Source organism: Oratosquilla oratoria, chromosome 9 (assembly GCF_046742065.1).
Source record: "Oratosquilla oratoria isolate Oo_2021 chromosome 9, ASM4674206v1, whole genome shotgun sequence".
NCBI classification, from domain to species: Eukaryota; Metazoa; Arthropoda; class Malacostraca; order Stomatopoda; family Squillidae; genus Oratosquilla; species Oratosquilla oratoria.
In genome coordinates, this window is record NC_134785.1 from 28215817 (window position 1) to 28236038 (window position 20222).

At 44.4% G+C, this 20222-nt stretch overlaps 1 protein-coding gene across 1 annotated transcript in view; it reads right to left on the reverse strand.

The window, feature by feature from the left end:
• Positions 1-20222, reverse strand: part of LOC143028284 (CD109 antigen-like) — a 90393-nt gene that overhangs the window by 49489 nt on the left and 20682 nt on the right. The window contains exons 11-16 of the mRNA XM_076190148.1: positions 10846-10919; positions 10536-10679; positions 9366-9470; positions 7682-7882; positions 3857-4044; positions 2538-2701 (exon numbers count right to left, since the gene is read on the reverse strand). Of these exons, the coding sequence (XP_076046263.1) occupies positions 2538-2701; positions 3857-4044; positions 7682-7882; positions 9366-9470; positions 10536-10679; positions 10846-10919 (876 nt within the window). The remainder of the gene's footprint in view (positions 1-2537; positions 2702-3856; positions 4045-7681; positions 7883-9365; positions 9471-10535; positions 10680-10845; positions 10920-20222) is intronic.

A 20222-nucleotide genomic window follows, 5' to 3' on the forward strand; every position in this document is an offset into this window, starting at 1 on the left:
AGTGATCAGTCTGTTGAGTGAAGTTGGAAAGGTACATGGGTGGGTGTTCCCTGAGAGGATTAGGAGGGGAATAAAGGGAAGAATTTAAGCAGAATAGTGCGGGTTTTGGAAAGGTAAAGGATGTAAATAAAATTTTTGTAGTAAGGCAGATAAGCAAGAGGTTTCTGACAAGAGGATTTTGGCAAAAGGTAAATATGCCTTTTAGGCTTTAATGAATCTAAAGAAGGCTTATGACAGGATTGATAAGAAGGCACTGAGGGGGTATTGTGGACATATGGGACAGGTAGTAAGTTGTAAGGGCAGTCATAATATTTCAGATGAGTTGTAGAGCTTGTGTTAGGTTGGAAATGGCAGGAATGAGTGGTCTATAGTGAAGGTGGGGCTACACCACAGTTATGTAATGTCACCATGGTTGTTCAATGTGTACATGGATGGGGTGGTATGGGAGGTAAATGCAAGGGTGTTGGTCTGGGGATTGTGATTGGTTAGTGAGAGTGTAGATACTTAAGATGGTGAGCCAGTTGTTTGCAAATGACACTGCACTTGTGTCTGGGTCAGAGAAGGAATGCTGGAATTTGGGAAGACATGTGAATGGAGAAAATTTCAAGTAAATGTGGTTTAAGTAAGATAATGACATGTATAAGGGGTGAGAGTGGCAGTGAGTTGTACATAAATCTTAAAGGAGGGAAGCTAGAGGAAGTACAGAGTTTTAAGTATTTAGGGTAACATGTGATAGAGAATGGAGTGGGGGTGGAGGTAAACTATACTGTGAGGGAAGCAAGTAAATATTTTTGGGGGAACAAAGTGTCATGAGAAAAAGGTATTTAACCACTTCCATACAGTGACGAGGAGCAAGTGGGTATGCGATGATGCCGACGTCGGCGTCTTGATTATATTTATTGTAGTCGTACCTACGTAACCTCCATTCTCTCTAAACTGGCTTCATCATATTTTCTATGGTTATCAAAATTCATGGGTGAAAGAGAACGAACGATTGAGCACTGACTTTATTTTTTATAATGCGATTATTATCACGCAACATCGCACGTCGGGCAGCTAATGCTGCCAGACGTGCAATTTGCCCTGGAGTGAAGAGGTTAAGGGTAATAGTGCTTGTGACACAATATATGGGCAAAGACTTGGAATTTATGGGAGACAGAAAGGAAGAATCTAAATGTGTTAGAGATGAAAAGATTATGAAATATGATGGAAGTTACAAGAATGGATAGAATGAAAAATAAGGAGATTAGGCAGAGAGTACGGGTGGAAAGGGAGCTGACTGATAATGTTGACCAAAGAATATTAGGATGGTTAGGGCAATTGGAAAGAATGAGCAAAGAAATTCTATCAAAAAGAGTGTGGAAAGCAGAGAGGGATGGATTGAATTTGAAGGAAATACTAAGAATGGGATGGATAGATCGGGTGAAGGGGTGCCTTAGGTAAAATGAGAATGTCAGTTGAGCAAAGGAGGGAGAGGGCAAGATATAGGTGCGCGTGGAGAGCGATTGTGAGTGAATGATAAGCTGACATGGCCTGAAGGAATTTCTCCTTGTCTTCTCTATATCACTGGTGAATGGACAAGGGGGTAGGGTCCTCATATGATGAGAAGCAGTGGGGGTAAATCAGCTTCAGGAGTCAGGCCCTACTGTGGATATACTGTGTCTTACTGCATTGCTCCTGACCCAGGCATTGGGCACTAGGCCCAGGTGCTCTTTCATCCACAAAGAGCAAAATGGAAGGGGAAACAAGTGGGTGATGGGTCGTGTGATGGGTCGTGTGATGGGTCGTGGGATGGGTGCATCCCATGACTGGTAACCTCCTTTATAAGGGGGAACAAGCCTTTTGATATATGGATAGCAGATAGAAAATCTTAGTACAGTAGATCCTCATTAAAACCTCTGATTCATTTACAAATGTGGCCTTATGCAAGAGTATATTTGCACTTGCACACATAAAAATGAAAGTTTACTTTACATATATATACCAAAAGGCCTTCTCCCCCTACAACATGCAACTCTTTTCACTTAGTAATACATTTTGTGAATTAAAATAACCAACAGTTAGGTTTCAACCCAATATACATGGAAGACAGAATGCAACAAAACAAGCACAGTGATAATTGTTGCCTCATGTTTCACTGACTGCAAATCTGCAGCCATACAGTGGCTGGAGTTGGGAATGGTCCTTCAACCCTCCCATAGATATCTATGGGTGGGTGGTGGGGGTAATGAACTGATGTTTGGGTGTTGTACTAGTGTGAGACTTTATGCGGAATTGGAGGAGGAAAGCAGTCACTAGTTGTCAGCTTTCCATATGTGAAAAGGTGGAAGTGTCAGCTCCTCAGGGTTGCACCTCCACATGGAACACAGGAGGTTGACAGATTTTGAAGTGGGCAATAAAGAGAGGATTCTATTCATTGTACATCTTGCAGGACCACTACAAGCAGGTACTTGTCATTGGTCCTAGGTCAGGCTTATTCCTGTAAAACTCACTCAGGCATGTGCATGCATTATTGTTATACAATTCTGATTCATTACCTGCATATCCTGGAATTACTCCAACTTCAGCATCAGTAAAGATAAGGATTCCATTGAAGTCAAATGTACGATTGGCATCAGGGCCATAATTGCCAGCGATGTAGTATTCTGATTTTTCTGGTTCTACACCTTCTCTGTACCTCCAGGTCATTCTATGGATAGATCTATAATACAAGTAAGATTTATAAGTATCAGGTACCAACAGAACATGACAAGAACAACTATAAAAAAATTCATGGTTAAAGCAGATACAACAATTCAACAATAAAATTAATTTTTCATATCTAAGCCCTCTATCCCATATGGAGATTAAGATAGACTTTCATCTCCATATGATGAAGGTGGCTGTGCTAAATCTACCACCCACATTAAAAGACCTGCTTACACCACCCCCCTCTCAGCACTTAAAGTATGAAGGGATGATTACACCCTAACTATATTGCATGACTCAAATATATAGCAGGGAACTTCTTATCCATGGGAGGGCCTAACAGCCAAAGCCAATTTACCTATACCATTTTACCATAAGGCAACCCCTTTCCTATTCCACTAATCAACATAACAAATATGAGAAACATCCCTTTGAATTGAACCATCCATTCATCCATTCACAATCTTTCTCAACACATTCCTATTTCTTGCCTCTTTTCTATCCTGCACAAATAAAATACTATGTGTACCCAGAGCTCTTTTTACCCCAGCCATCTATCTCATTCTAGGTTTTGTTCTTGGGTTTACTCCACATACTTTGGCTTTCCACATTCTTTTTGCAGGTTATTCTTTCCTGATGCCTAAAATGTTTCAATGCCCTCTGGTCTAATATGCAAATATCATACAATCTCACTCAATTTTATCTGGCTGTATTAACTATAAAACCTAAAGACCAAACATGGTAATATATACATAAAACAATGTTTTGGAAAGAAACTATGAGAGGAAGGAGGTGAATCAAATAGAGAAGAAAAGGTAAAAGGTGTAAATGGAGAGATGATAAAGGAAGAGAAGTAAGAGGAAGATGGGCAGAGTATTTTAGGGAGTTGCTAAATGTGAGGGAAGATAAGGAGGGAAAGGCAGATGCAGTGGGAAACATACATACATACATATACCAAGGCTTTTTCCCCCTTACAAGGGGGGTAGCTAAAAAGAAAAAGGCATAAAATCATTCCCACCCATTCCATCCTTGAATACACTCCACACCCCTCCACTCTCCCTCTTATCTGAGCAACATGGTTATGAAAAATAAAAATTGACCAAGATTGGTCAAAAAGATGAAAACAAGAAGTGGAGTTAAAGTTTAAAACAACATCAGTAAGCAATACCTGGTGGAGTTTGCAAAGCCATGGAGGGATGCTAGTACAGATGAATGGGAAAGTTCATTGCCTGCTTGCATTGCATAGGCAAAGTCTCGAACACCTGAAATCCCGAAAAAGGCTCCTGCTACGCTGTAGGTGCCAAGTTCAACACTCTTGACACTGTGATCTTTGTGCATGTTGATGATAAGCTCAGGCTGTTGTATATAAAAAATAAATAAATAAATAAATGAATAAATTAAATAAAATATAAATTATTTCATTATTTTCTAATATATATATATATATATATATATATATATATATAAAAAGCAAGAGGGAAAGAAGAGTTGAAAGGGAGGAGGGGGAGTGAGAGGGGGAGGGGGAAGGACAAAGAAGAGGAAAAAGAAGGGGAAGGAATGGCTGAATTATTGATTTGTACACAATCATGGTGCCACAAGTAATATGCCATATGGTGTTAACATTTTAAACTCTTAGTACGAATGGTTGTTTAGTGATGTTTATGTAATGCCTGGATTTTCATATATTTGTATGGTTTGTAAAGATGTTATTATTGAATATCCAGAGATCAATAAGCATATAACATCAACTAACCATATATCATAAGGTATACTCCCCCTTTTATTTCCTTTTCCTCAACCTATGTGACAAATACATAAAACACAGTTAGCAACAAGTACCATTACCACATTCCCCCTCCCTTCTTTGGGCCAAAATGATCCACCAGCATGGCTAGCAGAATTATCTGAACCAGAGATGACTGTTCCACAACTTAGATTATCTTAAAAAAATTCATATACAAACAAAAAGAGAAGACTATGTAGGTTCCATAACACAGGATTTATTTGCTACCCCAGGAGTACCCCAGACAAGTGAGGTCGAGCAGGTAAACTGGGAGTGGGAAGCCACAGTCAGAGGGGATTGGAGGTTGGTCAACGGCACAGGGGGATCACCCTCAGAGTGAGGCATCACTAAACTTAGGACATTGGAACCAGCAGGTCAGTCACTCTTCATCCCTTTCATCCCTCCCCCTTTTTTTTTTCTTTCTCTATATACTGAAATACTGGAATAATGAGATACGAGTAGCTTGGAAAATTGTGATGTATGTGTGTGTGTGGCAGAGTTTGGGAGAGTATGTGATAGAAGAAAGCTAAAGATAAATGTAGGTAAAAGTAAGGTGATGAGATGTACAAGGGGTGAAGGTGGCAGTAGACTGGAAGTGAACATTAAGGGAGAGCGACTGGAGGAAGTGGATAGTTTTAGATACTTGGGTGCAAGTGTAGCAGGAAAAGGTGGAGTGAAGGTGGAGGTAGAATGTAGATTGAGAGAAGCGAGTAAATGCCTTGGTGGATTAAAGAGTGTAATGAGGAATAGACATTTGGGAATGGATGCGAAGAGGAGACTGTATGAAGGAGTGATTGTGCCAACAGCACTGTATGGGGCAGAAACATGGAACATAAGAGAAGAAGAGAGAAGGAGTTTGAATGTGTTTGAGATGAGGTGTCTGAGAAGTATGGTGGGGGTTACTAGGCTGGATAGAGTGAGAAATGAGGAGGTGAGGAGGAGAACAGGGGTGAAAAAGGATTTGAGAGATAGGGTTGATGAAAGAATATTAGGATGGTTTGGACACATGGAAAGAATGAGTGAAGAAAGACTAGTAAAAGAGGTATGGAAGGCAGATGTGGAGGGAGTGAACATGAGGGGACGTTCTAGGATGAGGTGGATGGATGGGGTGAAGGGGGCTTTGGGGAAGAGGGGAATGTCTGTTGAGGAAGGAAGGGAGAGGACGGAAGACAGAGGTGAGTGGAGAATGGTTGTATATGGATGATGTTGTGATTGCATGAGGAGGAATGGGCAGGGGTGGGTGGGGGGGTAGTATGTGTGAGTAAATTTTGACGCAGCCCGAAGGGATTTTCTCCCCGTCCTCTCCTAATATGCAAGGGGGGACGGAGAGGGGGGGTCGCCGATTAAATGAAGCGGCCTTGCTGTGGATGTGCTGTGTCTTGCGACACTGCTTCTGACCCAGGGCGGTGGGCAGGGTGCAGGGATGACCCGTCATCCGGGAGGTGCTCAGATGAGAGGGAGGGTGGGAGGGGTGTGGAGTGTATGTAGGGATGAAATGGGTGGGAGTGTTTTTGTGCCTTTCCCTTTTTGGCTACCTCCCTTGTAAGGGGGAAAAAGCCTTGGTATATGTATGTATATATATATATATATATATACACATACATACTGTATACACACCAAGAACTCTTTCCCCCTTATAAGGGAAGTAGCCAAGTCAGAAAGATTTACCCTTTTCCACCCATTTCACTCCCCTCCACCACCCTTTCCACCCCTCCCATCTCAGCTCTTTATGGATAACGGGTCATCCCTGCATCTACCAACTGCCCTGGGTCAAATACTATGCAGAAAGACACAGTATATCCACAGCAAGGATGCTTCACTTAAACACAACCCCCCCCCCTCTCCATTCCCTCATGCAGAAAAAGAGAAGATGGGAAGAAATCCATTTGGGCTGTGTCAAAATATCATTCATACATAAGCACCTCCTACAGTCATTCTCTATTCATCCCTATCTCCTGCCTTCTCCCTTCCTTCCTCAACAGACATTCCCCTCTTGCTCAACACCCCTTTCACCCCATCCATCCATCTCATCTTTGGTCGTCTCCTCACATTCACTCCCCACACCTTTCCATTCCACACCTCTTTTACTAATCTTTCCATGTATCCAAACCATCCCCCACTCTCTCCCATAAGAACATGTACATCACAAACTCTTCCTACTCTTTTCCTGGGTACCACTATATAGTCCATTAGAGTCCTATCTACCACCCTTCCATCCACCACCCTCTCCCATGTGTAGTTATGCTAGGCTTTTTCCCTAAACACTGTATTAGCTATCATCAACTCTCTGAACACATCTCCACCATCAACTCTCCATTACAATTTTTTTCCTTGCTCTCCACACTTCCCAACCACTCTTTTGGTTCATCTCCTAGAGATCTCCCATTACCACTACATCGACATTTCTCCTTAAACCCTCTATACATTCATTTAAATCTATCCAAAAAGCCTCCCTTTCCTCTACACTCTTCTCACTACCTGGCCCATACGTACATACAAAGACCCACATCTTCCTTCCCAATTTCACCTTCATCCACAATAACCTTGTAGAAAAAAAATCAAGGTGACTAAGCTTAGGATATTGGAACTAACAGGGTCGACAGACTCCCTGAATAAAAATCACCAATCCAAGGTGTCCAGACTCATCCCCAATTACATGAAATAATAGTGACTAGTTCTAAAGGAAATAGTGCAGTGTGGCCAATGCTGCTCACTGTACGCTGAGGTTAAAAATTAGATGTTGGAAAAGAGGTTGAGGCTTCATGGTGTCCATCTATACGAGGGAAGCCCTTAATTCTATCACAGTAACAGCTCTATACAATACTTGTGTCTTTTCGTATATGGCTGACAATTTTCCTAATTGGGTAACTTATGCACCTTACCCGAAGATTCAAGTCAGATGACTCCTCCCACAATTTCTTTATTCTTGTCATGCTACCATAATTCTTTTCATATCTTATGAATATGAGTATAAACTGAACTCTGGTCTGAGATCCTTTTTTGATTGCAATTATGTTCACATGTACTAGATAAGGAACAAAGATGTATACAAAGATAAATTAATTGGAAAAAAGGGCATTTCAACCACAATTATATTTAGTGACAATAGGAATCAATCTCGTTCCTGAAAATTCAAGACTACATAAACCTTAGGGTAATGCCCACCAACTTTCAAACTAAAAGTAAAATAATCTCTGCACAATACGTTACCTTTAAGGATGAAATTCCATCTACTGGTACAGTTAATGCATCAGCAATGACTTCGTTATGTTGAGTGACGGTATAAACAACAATCTTGAATGCCGGTGCCATTTCTGAGCTGACAGGAACAGAAATGGTCTTCACACTTGAACGGTGCTCAGTCTCCATCTCTTCTAATCCTGCATACAAAATCATCTCCTTGGCAACAATCTGTTAAGAGTCAATATTACTAATCTTTATTTTTCAATCATATATCAGAACATATACAGTAGCAACCTGCCTAATCCATTTTGAATTTCATAAAGATGCAGCGATTACAGTAAGGCAGAAAAAATAAAATAAAATAAATAAATAAATAAAAGTAAAAAGTAATAAGACACACAATACCATAAAGCCTTTTCCCCTTTATAATGAGCATGACAGTCAAACCACACACCCACCCTACACCTATTCTCCATCCATCCACTCCTCTCATCTTAGCATCTCATGGATGAAGGGCTATCCCTGTCCTCTGCCACACTACTTAGGTCTGAAGCAATGCAGCAAGACAAGACCTCCCACAGCATGGTACAACAGCTGGAACTGGTCTACTATGACTTCATTATATGGTGACACCTCCACCCAACCCTCAGAGAAAGAGAAAGAGAAAGAGAGAAAGAGAGAGAGGAGTGAGAGAGGAGAGTGAGAAAGAGTGAGAAAGAAGGGAGAGAAAGAGAAAAAGAGAAAGAGGAAGATAGAAAAAGAGAGAAAGAGGAAGATGGAAAAAGAGAAATTATAAGAAAGAGAAAGAGAGAAAGAGAGAGATACAACCACTTTCCTTTTACCCCTATCTTTTGCACTCTCTTTCTTACTTGACAGATATTTCTCTTATATCCAATGCCCTCTTCACCCTGTCCATTTACCTCATTCATAGTTTTTCTCTCAAGAAGTGGTGCTACAGAAATAAATTAAATGGGCTGGTGGCAGTAAAATAAAAATACAAACACAATCCTATACGGAAAGATTTAACCTCTGCAATACGAGTCAAATACTTGTGTGCAGCATTAGGCTGTCTCATGTACAACGATTCGATGATGCATCACAATACACACGTTACAAAATATAAAGTTGCAGCTGTAATACCGACTCTCTTGCACCCTAAATTTTGATAACCACAGAAAAAGTGATCAAGCCTATTCACAGAATATAGGGGTCATTCAGCTACAACTGGAAAATAAATATAATCAGGACACCAATGCCAGCATCCTCATATAACCACTCGCACCTCATGATGCCAAAGTTGGCATTATCATATGATAAGGGTTAACAGTTGTCACTCCAACAAATTAGCTTCCCTCAGGCGAACTAAATCAATTGCTATTTGTTAGAACAAAATTGAGTGCATTACCATCTCACAGGAACTAAGCAAGTATCAAAACACATTGATAGAACATAGCCCATTTAGCTGTATAACATCTGCTATTTATCAAAACATATCTACAATAACTGTTATCATGATAAAGGGATTAATTCAGGTAATCTTAATAATTCTTAGTTTGCCAAAACCACCTAATGTTGGCCAAAGCATTTGTAGCAAGTAACACCATGATGAAGGGAGGCACCCCCTCAAGTGAATAAAAGTATCTGGTATTACCAAAAACAAAATCTTTATAAATGACATTACCAGGTCAAAACAATCAAGATGAGTACTAACCATGTAGTGGAAAGATTTCACGTTGAAGTTTGAACGAATATGAAAAACAGCAAATTGGCCCACGCTGGCTTCCTTGGTGCTAGTCTCCACACCGATGTATAATTTCTGAAAGATAAATTACTACATTACATACACATATAATAACAAAGACATTTTAAAAGACTGTAACTAATAAGTATAAATTACACATTTTTTCAGCATACCCAATGTTCTGTTTCTTCCCACTCCTATTTGTGAATGATATTTTGACACAGCCCGAAGGGATTTTTTCCAATCTTCTCTTTTTCTATATGAGGGGATGGAGGGGGGATGGAGGGGGGGGTTACCAATTAAATGAAGCCGCCTTGCTGTGGATGTGCTGGTCTTGCTACATTGCTTTTGACCCAGGGTAGTGGGCGAGATGCAGGGATGACCCGTCATCCAGGAGGAGCCAAGATAAGAGGAAGGGAGGGGGATGAATGGGAGTGGAGTATATGGGGATGGAATGGGTGGGAGTGGATTTTATGCCTTTGTTTTTGTCAACCTCCCTTTAAGGGGAAAAAAGTCATTGGTATATGTCTCTATGCATGTAGTTCTTTCTTTATTTTCATGATTCCTAAATTTCATATTAAAGGATAAGCACACAGCATATGTACTACTTTGCATAAATGTATTGCAGATCAAATCTAGATACTAAAACAATTTTTCTTTTCTCAATCTGTCCCATTAATTGAAGATACCAAGCTGTCTTTTATCTCTACACTGCCTCAACATCCACCATCTGCAAAAAATTTCACCAGTGCCATCTTCCATTGATGACGCAGTGCAGCATATTGTTTACCATGGCAGACTCAATACAAATGGAAATTTCTCAAAGTGGCAGTATTCTTTCCCCCACCATGGGGTTCAGCAAAAAAAGGAAATTAATATTATGAGAAGTGGTACAGGACAGTATCAAGAGTGGGGGGACAGCATAACAGACAGACACTTACAGTACAATAAAGTATCATCATTTCTCACAGACAAAATTATTTGTGGCTCTGATCCATAGGGGCACCCCATATAAACCCTAAAGGTTCAGCTGCATGCTACTGAGCAGGTTTTAACCCCAAAATAACATGCAGCCAATACCCCAGACGAGGAAAAAGACACATACTTTCATCATAACCTTAAAAATAACAAGAAACTGACCTTTTTGGAATAGTAAGCCACAGCCTCAGCACTTGCTACTGCAGCATCACCATCGTCATCCTGGTAAGCCGCTGTAAGTTGAAGTGACGACACTTTCTCTGGTAGATCAATATGAAACTGGAACACCCCAGTTCTGCGGTACTCCTGAAGTTGATTAATTACAGAAAATTATACAAACATGAATGCTTTGTGATCTTATTTGAATATGACAATACATATCAATTGCAACATTTCATTTTCATTTCAGGAAACTTAATTTACTTGTACGAAGACAAATCATAAAACAGAACTTGAGAAAACTTCTTCATACCTTGAACTCCTGATTGTTCAAAAACAGCTGTATCTTCCTCTCCACCAATTTTTCTTCATCAAGATATGCATCACCTGAAAAAATTTTTAATCAATTTTTATTTCTTATCTATCTATCCCCCTTATAAAGGGCCTTTGGTATGTGTATGTATGTATGTATCTATCCATATACCAAAAGGCTTATTCCCCATTATGAGGGAGGTGCCAATATAAGAGGGAGGGTGGAGGGGAATGGTGTATTCAGGATGGAATGGGTGGAAATGGTTACTATGCCTTTTTCTTTTTGGCTACCTCCCTTGTAAGGGGGAAAAGGCCTTTGGTATATGTATGAGGGAGGAAGACAGCCTATATCTATCCTATACCCATCCAGTGCTCTTTTGTTTCCCTTTTAAAGATCTCCTAGTTCCATGTGGATGAAGAAACATCCCTGCCCCACATTCACTGCCTGGATCACAAGCAATTAACCCCTTCCATACGGTGCCGCACACGTAGGCGTCATGGACTTGGATCTCGGTGGCAGCAGCCAATGCCAGCCGTACGACGTGTCGCAATAATACTCGCATCATAAAATATAGTCACCGCTTATATCGATCGTTCTCTCTTCACCCGTGAATTTTGATAACCATAGAAAATGCGATTACAAAAGAATTAGAAAGAATGTCATTATGGAGGGGCGACTACAATAAATATAATCAAGACGCCGATATGGCAGCCTCGCGAATACACTCGCTCCCCATGACGCCTACGTGTGCGGCACCGTATGGAAGGGGTTAAGCAAGCCAACATATCCACAGCAGAAGCTGGTCTACACCCACCTCCTATAGTGACCCCCTCCTCACCCCATAATAAGTAAACAGAGAAGACAGAGAAATCCCTTCAGGATACATCAATCATCAATCTACAAGCATTCTCCACCCATACCTATGCCCTACTCTCACCTTTATAATTAGGAAAGGGCTTTGGTATATATACATACATCTAAATATATACATATACACCCATATTTACGTCAGAGCCTGAAATTGTGGATAAAATGGAATACAAGACACCAATTGGAAAGAATGACTACATACTGAATTCGAACTAAAAGAGGAAATTTATTTGGGAAGAAATGAGAAACAAAGAAATGGAAGAATAATGTACAACAAAATGGATTTTGAGAAACTCCGAAAATTATTTCAAAAAGCAAATTGGGAAAACTTCTTTCATGAAGAAACAACAAAGATAGAAGAGAAATGGATGATATTGAAGGAAATCTATAATGGTGTACAGGGTCTAACAGATAAATCCGTACAAACTTTGAAGAGGTTTTAAGCACTTAAAAAGTAACATATGGCAATTCTGATTGTTTCCAGATACTTCCATTTGTCTAATAATTTAGCCAGTTGTATACTAGCACCGGTGCAATAAACATTAAGCAATGGAACAAGCCAAACGTTCAGCCATATGCGAACTTCGTCGCGCGAGTCACACTCCTAGCGCCATAATAAGGATGCTAAAATACTCCAGACAAACTGTTTACGATGTTTGTAAACGTTTTGATGAACCGGCGAAGACCAACGAGCTGCACACAAGCCCAGAAGGGGCAGAATTCTAACACCTCGCTTTTTAGCTGGTCTCAAGAGAAGTGTCAATGCAAATCCAGCCTTACCATTATCGACATTGGCTAAGAAGAGAGGTGTCAGCACAATGACAATTCACAGAGCATTAAAGAAATTGGGATTAACCTCATTCTCACAAGGAAAAAGACATCTTTTGACACGAAAAATGAAAGAAATCCGCTTGACCAGGTGCCAAAAGCTGTTGAACTGGATGAAGTCGAATGGCTCAGTCATCAAGTTTTTTTCCGACGAGAAGATTTTCACGGTTGATGCGACTTTCAATAAGCGGAATGATTGCTGGATAGCCTCCTCATCCTCAGAGGTTCAACACAAGACAACGACGAAGAAACCAGCAAGTGTCATGGTGCTCTGTGTGGTGTCAACTGAGGGGGACGTCTTCACTCACTTCTTCAACAACAAGGAGAAAGTCAATGCCGTTGTCTATTGCAAAGTTCTAGAAGAGAAAATAATACCCTGGATGAAAGATAAGGCTAGTGGCAACCAGTTTGTCTTCCAACAAGACTCGGCTCCAGCCCACACAGCGAAGAGGACCACCAACCTTCTCGAAGGGTCAAATGTGCAGTTCTGGAACAAAGAGTTGTGGCCCTCAAATTCGCCAGACCTAAACCCTTTAGATTATTATTTTTGGGCGCGAATTGAGGCCAAGGCATGTGACAAGCCACACAGAAGTATAACAACCCTGAAGACAGACATCAAGAAGGCTGTGGGTTCATTATCAAAGTCTGAGATCATCAACGCTGTATCCAAGTTTCGTAAACGCGTTGAAAGCGTCATAACAGCTGAAGGTGGTTACATTGAATGAAATCATTGTTCTTATTGCCTTTTCTAAATATACTGAAAATTTCATAACTCTCTGTTTATTATAACCCGAGATATTAATCTTAAAACATGTGATAAGAAGTTGTACGGATTTATCTGTTAGACCCTGTACATTAAATGCTGGTACAACAAAAAATGTAGTGAGGCCAAAGATAAAAGAGACAAAGCTTGGAGGAGGAGAGAAAAAAAAAAGAAAAAAAAAGTGGCAAATATACAGTGGCCGCGAAAAGTTTGGGCGCAAAATTATAGGCGCCCCAACTTTTCCCTAAACTCAAAACATGCAAACAATACAACTTTCCACCCAAACTTTTCGCTATTTTTCAATGCTAGCGTTTGTACCCGTATTTAGCCGAGACAATACACACTATTTGGCAACTCTGTTTAGGCGCACTCGATGTCACATGGAGTCACTTTCTAAACATCTCTCACGGAGAGTAGTCTTTTTTTTGCGGTGGTCTCTGTTTTTGTGCCTTGATATCTCCGTAATGGGAAGTGGTAAAGAGCTGGAAAGAGACACAGTTGTTACAATCATAACCCTCTATAAGGAGGGTTATAAGTGTAAAGATATTGCTACTCGTGTGGGAATTGGAGTGCGTCAAGTGCAAAAGTGGACCAAGAAATTTCGAGACGAAGGAAGTGACATCATTCCTACTCAAAAGCATCGCTCTGGTCGGCCAAAGAAGATATCAAATCGTACTTCTACGGTTCTAACTGCCTCCTACGGTTATTAGGAGGTAGGTCCGGATGGCTCGTACCGGGCATAGAACTGTTTCAGTCTATTCTCCCCCTGCAAATTCGTCTAAGGACGGAACACTAAAGGACCAGAATCTAGGGTCGGATTTGGCAGGATCTTGGTTTTTGGCAATGAATTGAGGCATGAAAGTGAAGGAGACCTCTTTCCATCCTTTGGAATGGGCGACTCTATAAGAGATGGCATGTAACTCCCCTACTCTCTTGGAAGATGCCAGGGCTAGCAGAAAAAACTGTCCTCTAGGTGAGGTCCTTCAGATGTGCCTCTCGGAGAGGTTCGTAAGGGGGACCCCTCAGAGAGTTCAGGACTAATGCCACATCCCGCGGAGGAGAACTGATTTCCCTGGGGGGGCATGATCTTTGAAGTGCCTGAAGAGCATGGAAATTTCCGGTGAAAGGGCTAGGACCATGCCCTTCAGAGAAAACACCTGATTTAGAGCTGCCCTAGAGCCTTGTACTGCCGAGAGGGAGATCTTCTTGGACTTCCTGAGGAAGTGGAAGGAGGCGATCTCAGGAATGGTGGCTCGATCTGGGACTAACTTCCTCGAGTGGCACCAATTTGCAAAGGCATTGCATTTCCCTTGATAAAGGTTAGCTGAGGAAGAGCGAATAGGAATGGACATGTCCTCTGCCACTTCTCTGGGAAAACCCTTCTTTAGGAGGATCCGGACCATAGTCTGAATGCGTGAAGATTGAGTGCTGAAGGGTTTTTGTGCCAAGGCCCGTTGATGGGTGGAAACAGAAGATCTGGTCTTCCCTGAAGGGCCAGAGGCTCTTCTACTGCTAGCTCGAGGGCGTCTGGAAACCATGGGGCTTCAGGCCACCAAGGAGCGATCAAAGTCATCCGAAGGTAAGATGCGTGTCTTGCTCTCAGGAGTACCTTCTGGAGCAAGGGAAATGGTGGGAAAGCGTAGGAGTCCAGGTTGTCCCAACTTTGCAGAAGAGCGTCTTCTCCTGCTGCCAGAGGATCCGAGAAAGGGCTGAAATATATTGGGAGTTGGTGATTCCATCTCATTGCAAAAAGGTCCACTAGAGGGGAGCCCCATTTGCTGAGGATGAAGTTCGCTACCTCTCGATAGAGGGACCATTCTGTGTTGATTATCTGATTCTTCCTGCCGAGGTGGTCCGCCCAGACATTCCTCTTCCCCGGGATGTAGCGGGCTTTGAGTGACACCTGGAGATTCTTGGCTAGGTTGAGGATGTCCATCATCAGAAGGCATAGTTCCTGGGAGACTGTGCCCCCCTTGCTCGTTCAGGTAGGCTACTACCGAGGAATTGTCCGACATTATGCCCACTACTTTCCTGAGACTTGATCCTTGAAGTGACGGAGAGCCAGGAGTACTGCTTTCAACTCAAGCCAATTGATATGGGCTGTCCGCTCGACTGTGGACCAGGAACCGCTGATGTGATCGTCGTTGAGGTGGGCTCCCCAGCCCTCCTTGGAGGCATCGGAGAACAGGAGGACTTCGGGGGGAGATGGGCCGAGGGGCATCCCCATGAGAAGGTTGCATGGGCCTTCCACCAGAGAAGAGAATCCTTGACTTCTTTGGTGAGGGAGATGTGTTGTAGGGGTTCTCCCTCTTGCGGGGCCCACTGAGACTTGAGGAGCCACTGTAGCGGTCGCATTCTTTGTCTACTCCTGGGGATTAATTTCTCTATGGAGGCCATATGGCCCAGGAGGATTTGGCATTGTGTCGCCGTCAGGAACCTGGTCGATAGTGCCTGTGCAACTAGAGAAGCGAGATTCTGGATCCCCTTTTCTACTGAGAAGGACTCCATTAGGGAGGAGTCCAGGACCATACCCAGGTACGTGACTCTCTGTCTTGGTAAGAAATCTGACTTTTCCGGGTTGACTACTGTGCCCAATTTCAGGACAAAGGTTAGGACCATTCTCAGGTGTTCTTGGCATAGCTGGGCGGAATGTGCAAGGATCAGCCAGTTATCCAAGTAACGGAGTAGTTGAATTCCCCTGGAGTGGGACCACGCTGAAACGAGGTTGAACACACTGGAGAAGACTTGGGGTGCTGTGGAAAGTCCGAAGCAGAGGCAGGGAAGTGGAAGGTGTTGCCCCTGTGGATGATTCTGAGGAATTTCCTGGAGGAGGGATGCACTGGTATGTGGAAATAGGCCTCTTGGAGGTCCAGCGACACCATGAAGTCCCCTTCCCTGATAGACGCCCTTACGGACTCTGGGGTGTCCATTTGGAACTTCGTCAGGGAAAGGAACTTGTTGAGTGGAGACAAATAGATGACTGGTCTCCACACCCCTGTTGTCTTTTCTACTAGGAATAGCCTTGAGTAGAACCCTGGGTCCGGAGTCGAGACTTCCTCTAAAGCTCCTTTCTGGAGCAGAACGGAGGATTCCTCCGCTAGGGCCCGCCCGCGAGCCGAGTCCGGGTGGAAGCTGCTGACTTGGATGGGATAGGGGGAGAGGTTTGGGACAGTGGGAAAGGGAAGACAATAGCCTGTCTTAATGACTTAGTAGGTCCAGTCTTCCGCCCCGGCCTCTTCCCATGCTCTCCAGTAGAGGGAGAGGCAACCCCCTATCTTGTGCGGAGGGGCTGGCGAATTCCTAGGATTCCTGTGGGGGAGTCCGGAGCCTCTATAATGTTTGCGTCTAGGATCTCTAGTCGTAAAGGGAGGGGGCTTTCCTGCCTGCCTTTTCGACTTGGAGTGGAGGGGTAGGGAATCAGCATGCGGGTTAGAAGGGGGGCCCTCGTCAATGGAGCATAAATTTCTCTGAGGAGGGGATCACTGGGGTCTCCTAGGATGGTGTCTCTCCTGCGGGACTCAATGTTGGCCCAAGACGTTAAGAGGCAGGCCGCTTGATGCTTCAGAGCTCTGCTCAAGCTTTCCCATAGAGCCTGGAGGTTGCATTCCCCTTGGGGTTGCAGCCCGGGTAAAAACTCCCTTACTAAAGCCAAGACGCGTTCCAGCCAGGAGTGCACCACGAGAGAGAGAGCCAGGCCCTGAATGAGGTCTCTGGATTCTCTGCCGGAAAGGATGACGTTTCTTCTGAGCAGTGAATCCACGTCCACTTTGACAAGCTCTGGTAACCGAGCCGGGATCAAGGCTGCTTAAGGTTTGTCACTGATGGGGAGTAGAAGCGTTTTTGCTGTTCCACTGGAACAGAGCGCCAACGCAGTTTTTCGGTTGCCCGCTTTGTGAGTGCGTCGGAGGCCTGGTTCATGGCTCGTACCGCTGTGTTGGTTTTATTGTTTGAAAATTGCCCGTCCTGAAGATTTCAGACTCGAACGTGACTTCCACTTCCTGTGGAAGGCTCAGTTGATTAGCTCTCCTAACTTTAGAGAGGATCTCTGAGCAGGAGGGTGTAACAACCATCGGGGATTCCGACTGGGAATCCTGCGAAGTTTGGTAACTTGCCCTCTCATCCCCGGCGCTGTGGACGTCGTCGCCGTCGTGGCTGGCGCCTGTCCACCCGCGACTAACGCGCGCGTGGGTACACCTCGGGCCTCCTGCCCCCCGGGCATAGAAAGGGTTCCGTGAATGACCCGGCTCGTCTTACGATTGGAGGAAGGAGGACTGCGGGACTCCCGAGAAGGAGGAGAAGCCGAAGTGCTCGTCGGCTCCAAAATCAGGTCCTTTGTCCGTTGGGGGGGGTGAGCTGCCGGGCCGCGTCGCGGGGGGGGCCCGCCTGCGGACGCATCCGGGAAAAAGCTTGTACTCGGGGGATAGTTCGCAGGGCCCAGAGGCGCATGCCCGTCGAAGCTAACCGCCTTGGGTGATGGAATAGAAGGTAATTGGCTTGAGACTGACTCGAGGTAGCCGTTCTACAACCTTTCCGTCTACTACGTTTTGGAGGAGGGGGACCGGGCCGCGTCGCGGGGGGGGGGGGCCGCCTGCGGACGCATCCGGGAAAAAGCTCGTACTCAGGGGATAGTTCGCGGGGGCCAGAGGCGCATGCCCGTCGAAGCTAACCGCCTTGGGTGATGGAATAGGAGGTAATTGGCTTGAGACTGACTCGAGGTAGCCGTTATACAACCTTTCCGTCTACTACGTTTTGGAGGAGGGGGAGTTCTGCCCTTGTCCTCCGCCAGCGCAGCATGCCTTCTCTTTGTTTCGAGTGAGCGGGGAAGGGATCTTCCCTGTGCGCGTACTTCGTTCTTTGCCTGCACTTTCTTGTGAGCATGAAAATACGCGGACCACTGCTTATCGTCCCAATGAGCAAGCGACCTCATCCAGGAAAAATCTCGGACAGGAACGATAGCTAGAGGTGGCCTGAGGCGCATGTCTGTCTACGCTAACCGTCCTGGTTAAAGGAATAAAGGACAACTTGGCTTCCTGTCTACTACGCCGTGGAGGAGGGAGAGAATTGCTCGTCTCCTCTGAAGCCGTAGTCTGCCTTCTCTGGTTTTTGGGGGGTGAAGAGGGAAGCCACTTTCTATGCTCGCGCACCTCCTCCCCTGCATGCGCCTTCCCGTGAACATGAAAGTACACGGAACACTGACTATCATCTCACTGAATGCACGTCGCACACGGGGATGAAGGCGAACACTCAAGAGCTATACACTGGAAACACCAAATGTGAGGATCCACCTGGGCTGGCGGTAAGGGGGGTGAGATAAAGGCATCTCCCTTCGGCGAAGGCACCAAACCTCTCCTGAACCACAACAATACTGGAACCAGAGTCTATACTTACAGTGAAGGGCAGGATACCCGGTGGCGGTTAAGGGAACAATACTTAAGAAATTCCAGGACACAGGACGGCGTAGGGAAAAACCCGATGAAATTGAAGGACGACGAACTCCTCTGCGTCCTGGGAGTGAGCTGGCGACAATCGAAGCGGGTTGCTCGATTCTCGGCCCATACGTAAACAGAGAACCGGCGAGTAATTAACCACTTCAGTACGGAACTTAAATCTCGCGGGCAGCAGCCAATGCCAGCCGTACGACGTGTCGTAATAATACTCGCATCATAAAATATAGTCACCGCTTATATCGATCGTTCTCTCTTTCACCCGCGAATTTTGAAAACCACAGAGAATGGGATTCAGGGCACATTTCAGAGAATGTAAAAACACAGGGGCGACTACAATAAATATAATCAAGACGCCGATATGGCAGCGTCGCAAATCCACTTGCTCCTCATGACGCCTACGTGTGCGGCACCGTATGGAAGGGGTTAACGGTTCGCTGCCGCGCCAACAATGGAGTTTGACTGAGAATCGGCCCACCAAGGGGGAAACCGACAAAAACTAAACATGTATAGTAGAGAGATGTTAACGCGGTCACTACTGCGAAGAGAATGGTTATAGTGTGCGAGACTTGTGGTGGAGGGCAAGGCCCCCCCCCCCCTTGCCCCAATGGGGCCCCTTACTGAGGATAAGCGTTGCCCAGACCCACAGAGTGAGGATTTTAATTTCGCAGTAGAAATATTCGCGCTACGCGAAGATATCCTATTGTAAGGAGTACCGAAAAGTTTGTATTCTTCGGAACAAAGTACCACTTTTCCTCTCTGCCTCTCTTAAATTCCATGTCTCTGCCACACAATCACCCCTCCATACAATCTCCTCTTTGCATCCATTCCTATATGCCTATTTCTCATGACACTAAAACATTATATATATACACACACACAGAGAGAGAGAGAGAGAGAGAGAGAGAGAGAGAGAGAGAGAGAGAGAGAGAGAGAGAGAGAGAGAGAGAGAGAGAGAGAGAGAGAGAGAGAGAGAGAGAGAGAGAGAGAGAGAGAGAGAGAGAGAGAGAGGGATGAGGGGAGAGTGAGAGAGGAGGGAGGGAGGGAGAGAGAGGAAAGAGGAGAGAAAGAGAGAGGAAAGAGAGGGAGAGAGAGAAGAAAGAGGGGGAGAGAGAGAAGAAATAGGGGGAGAGAGAAGAAAGAGGGGGAGAGAGACAGGAAAGAGGGGGAGAAAGAGAGAAGAATGAGGAGGAGAAAGAGAGAAGAATGAAGGGGAGAAAGAGAAGAATGAGGGGGAGAAAGAAGAATGAGGGGGAGAAAGAAGAATGAGGGGGAGAAAGAGAGAAGAATGAGGGGGAGAAAGTGAGAAGAATAAGGGGAGAAAGAGAGAAGAATGAGGGGGAGAGAGAAAAAAGAGGGGAGAGAGAAGCAAGAGGGGGAGAGAGAAGCAAGAGGGTGAGAGAGAGATGCAAGAGGGGGAGGGAGAGAAGAAAGAGGGGGAAAGAGAACAATGACCATCTACAGCAATTTTC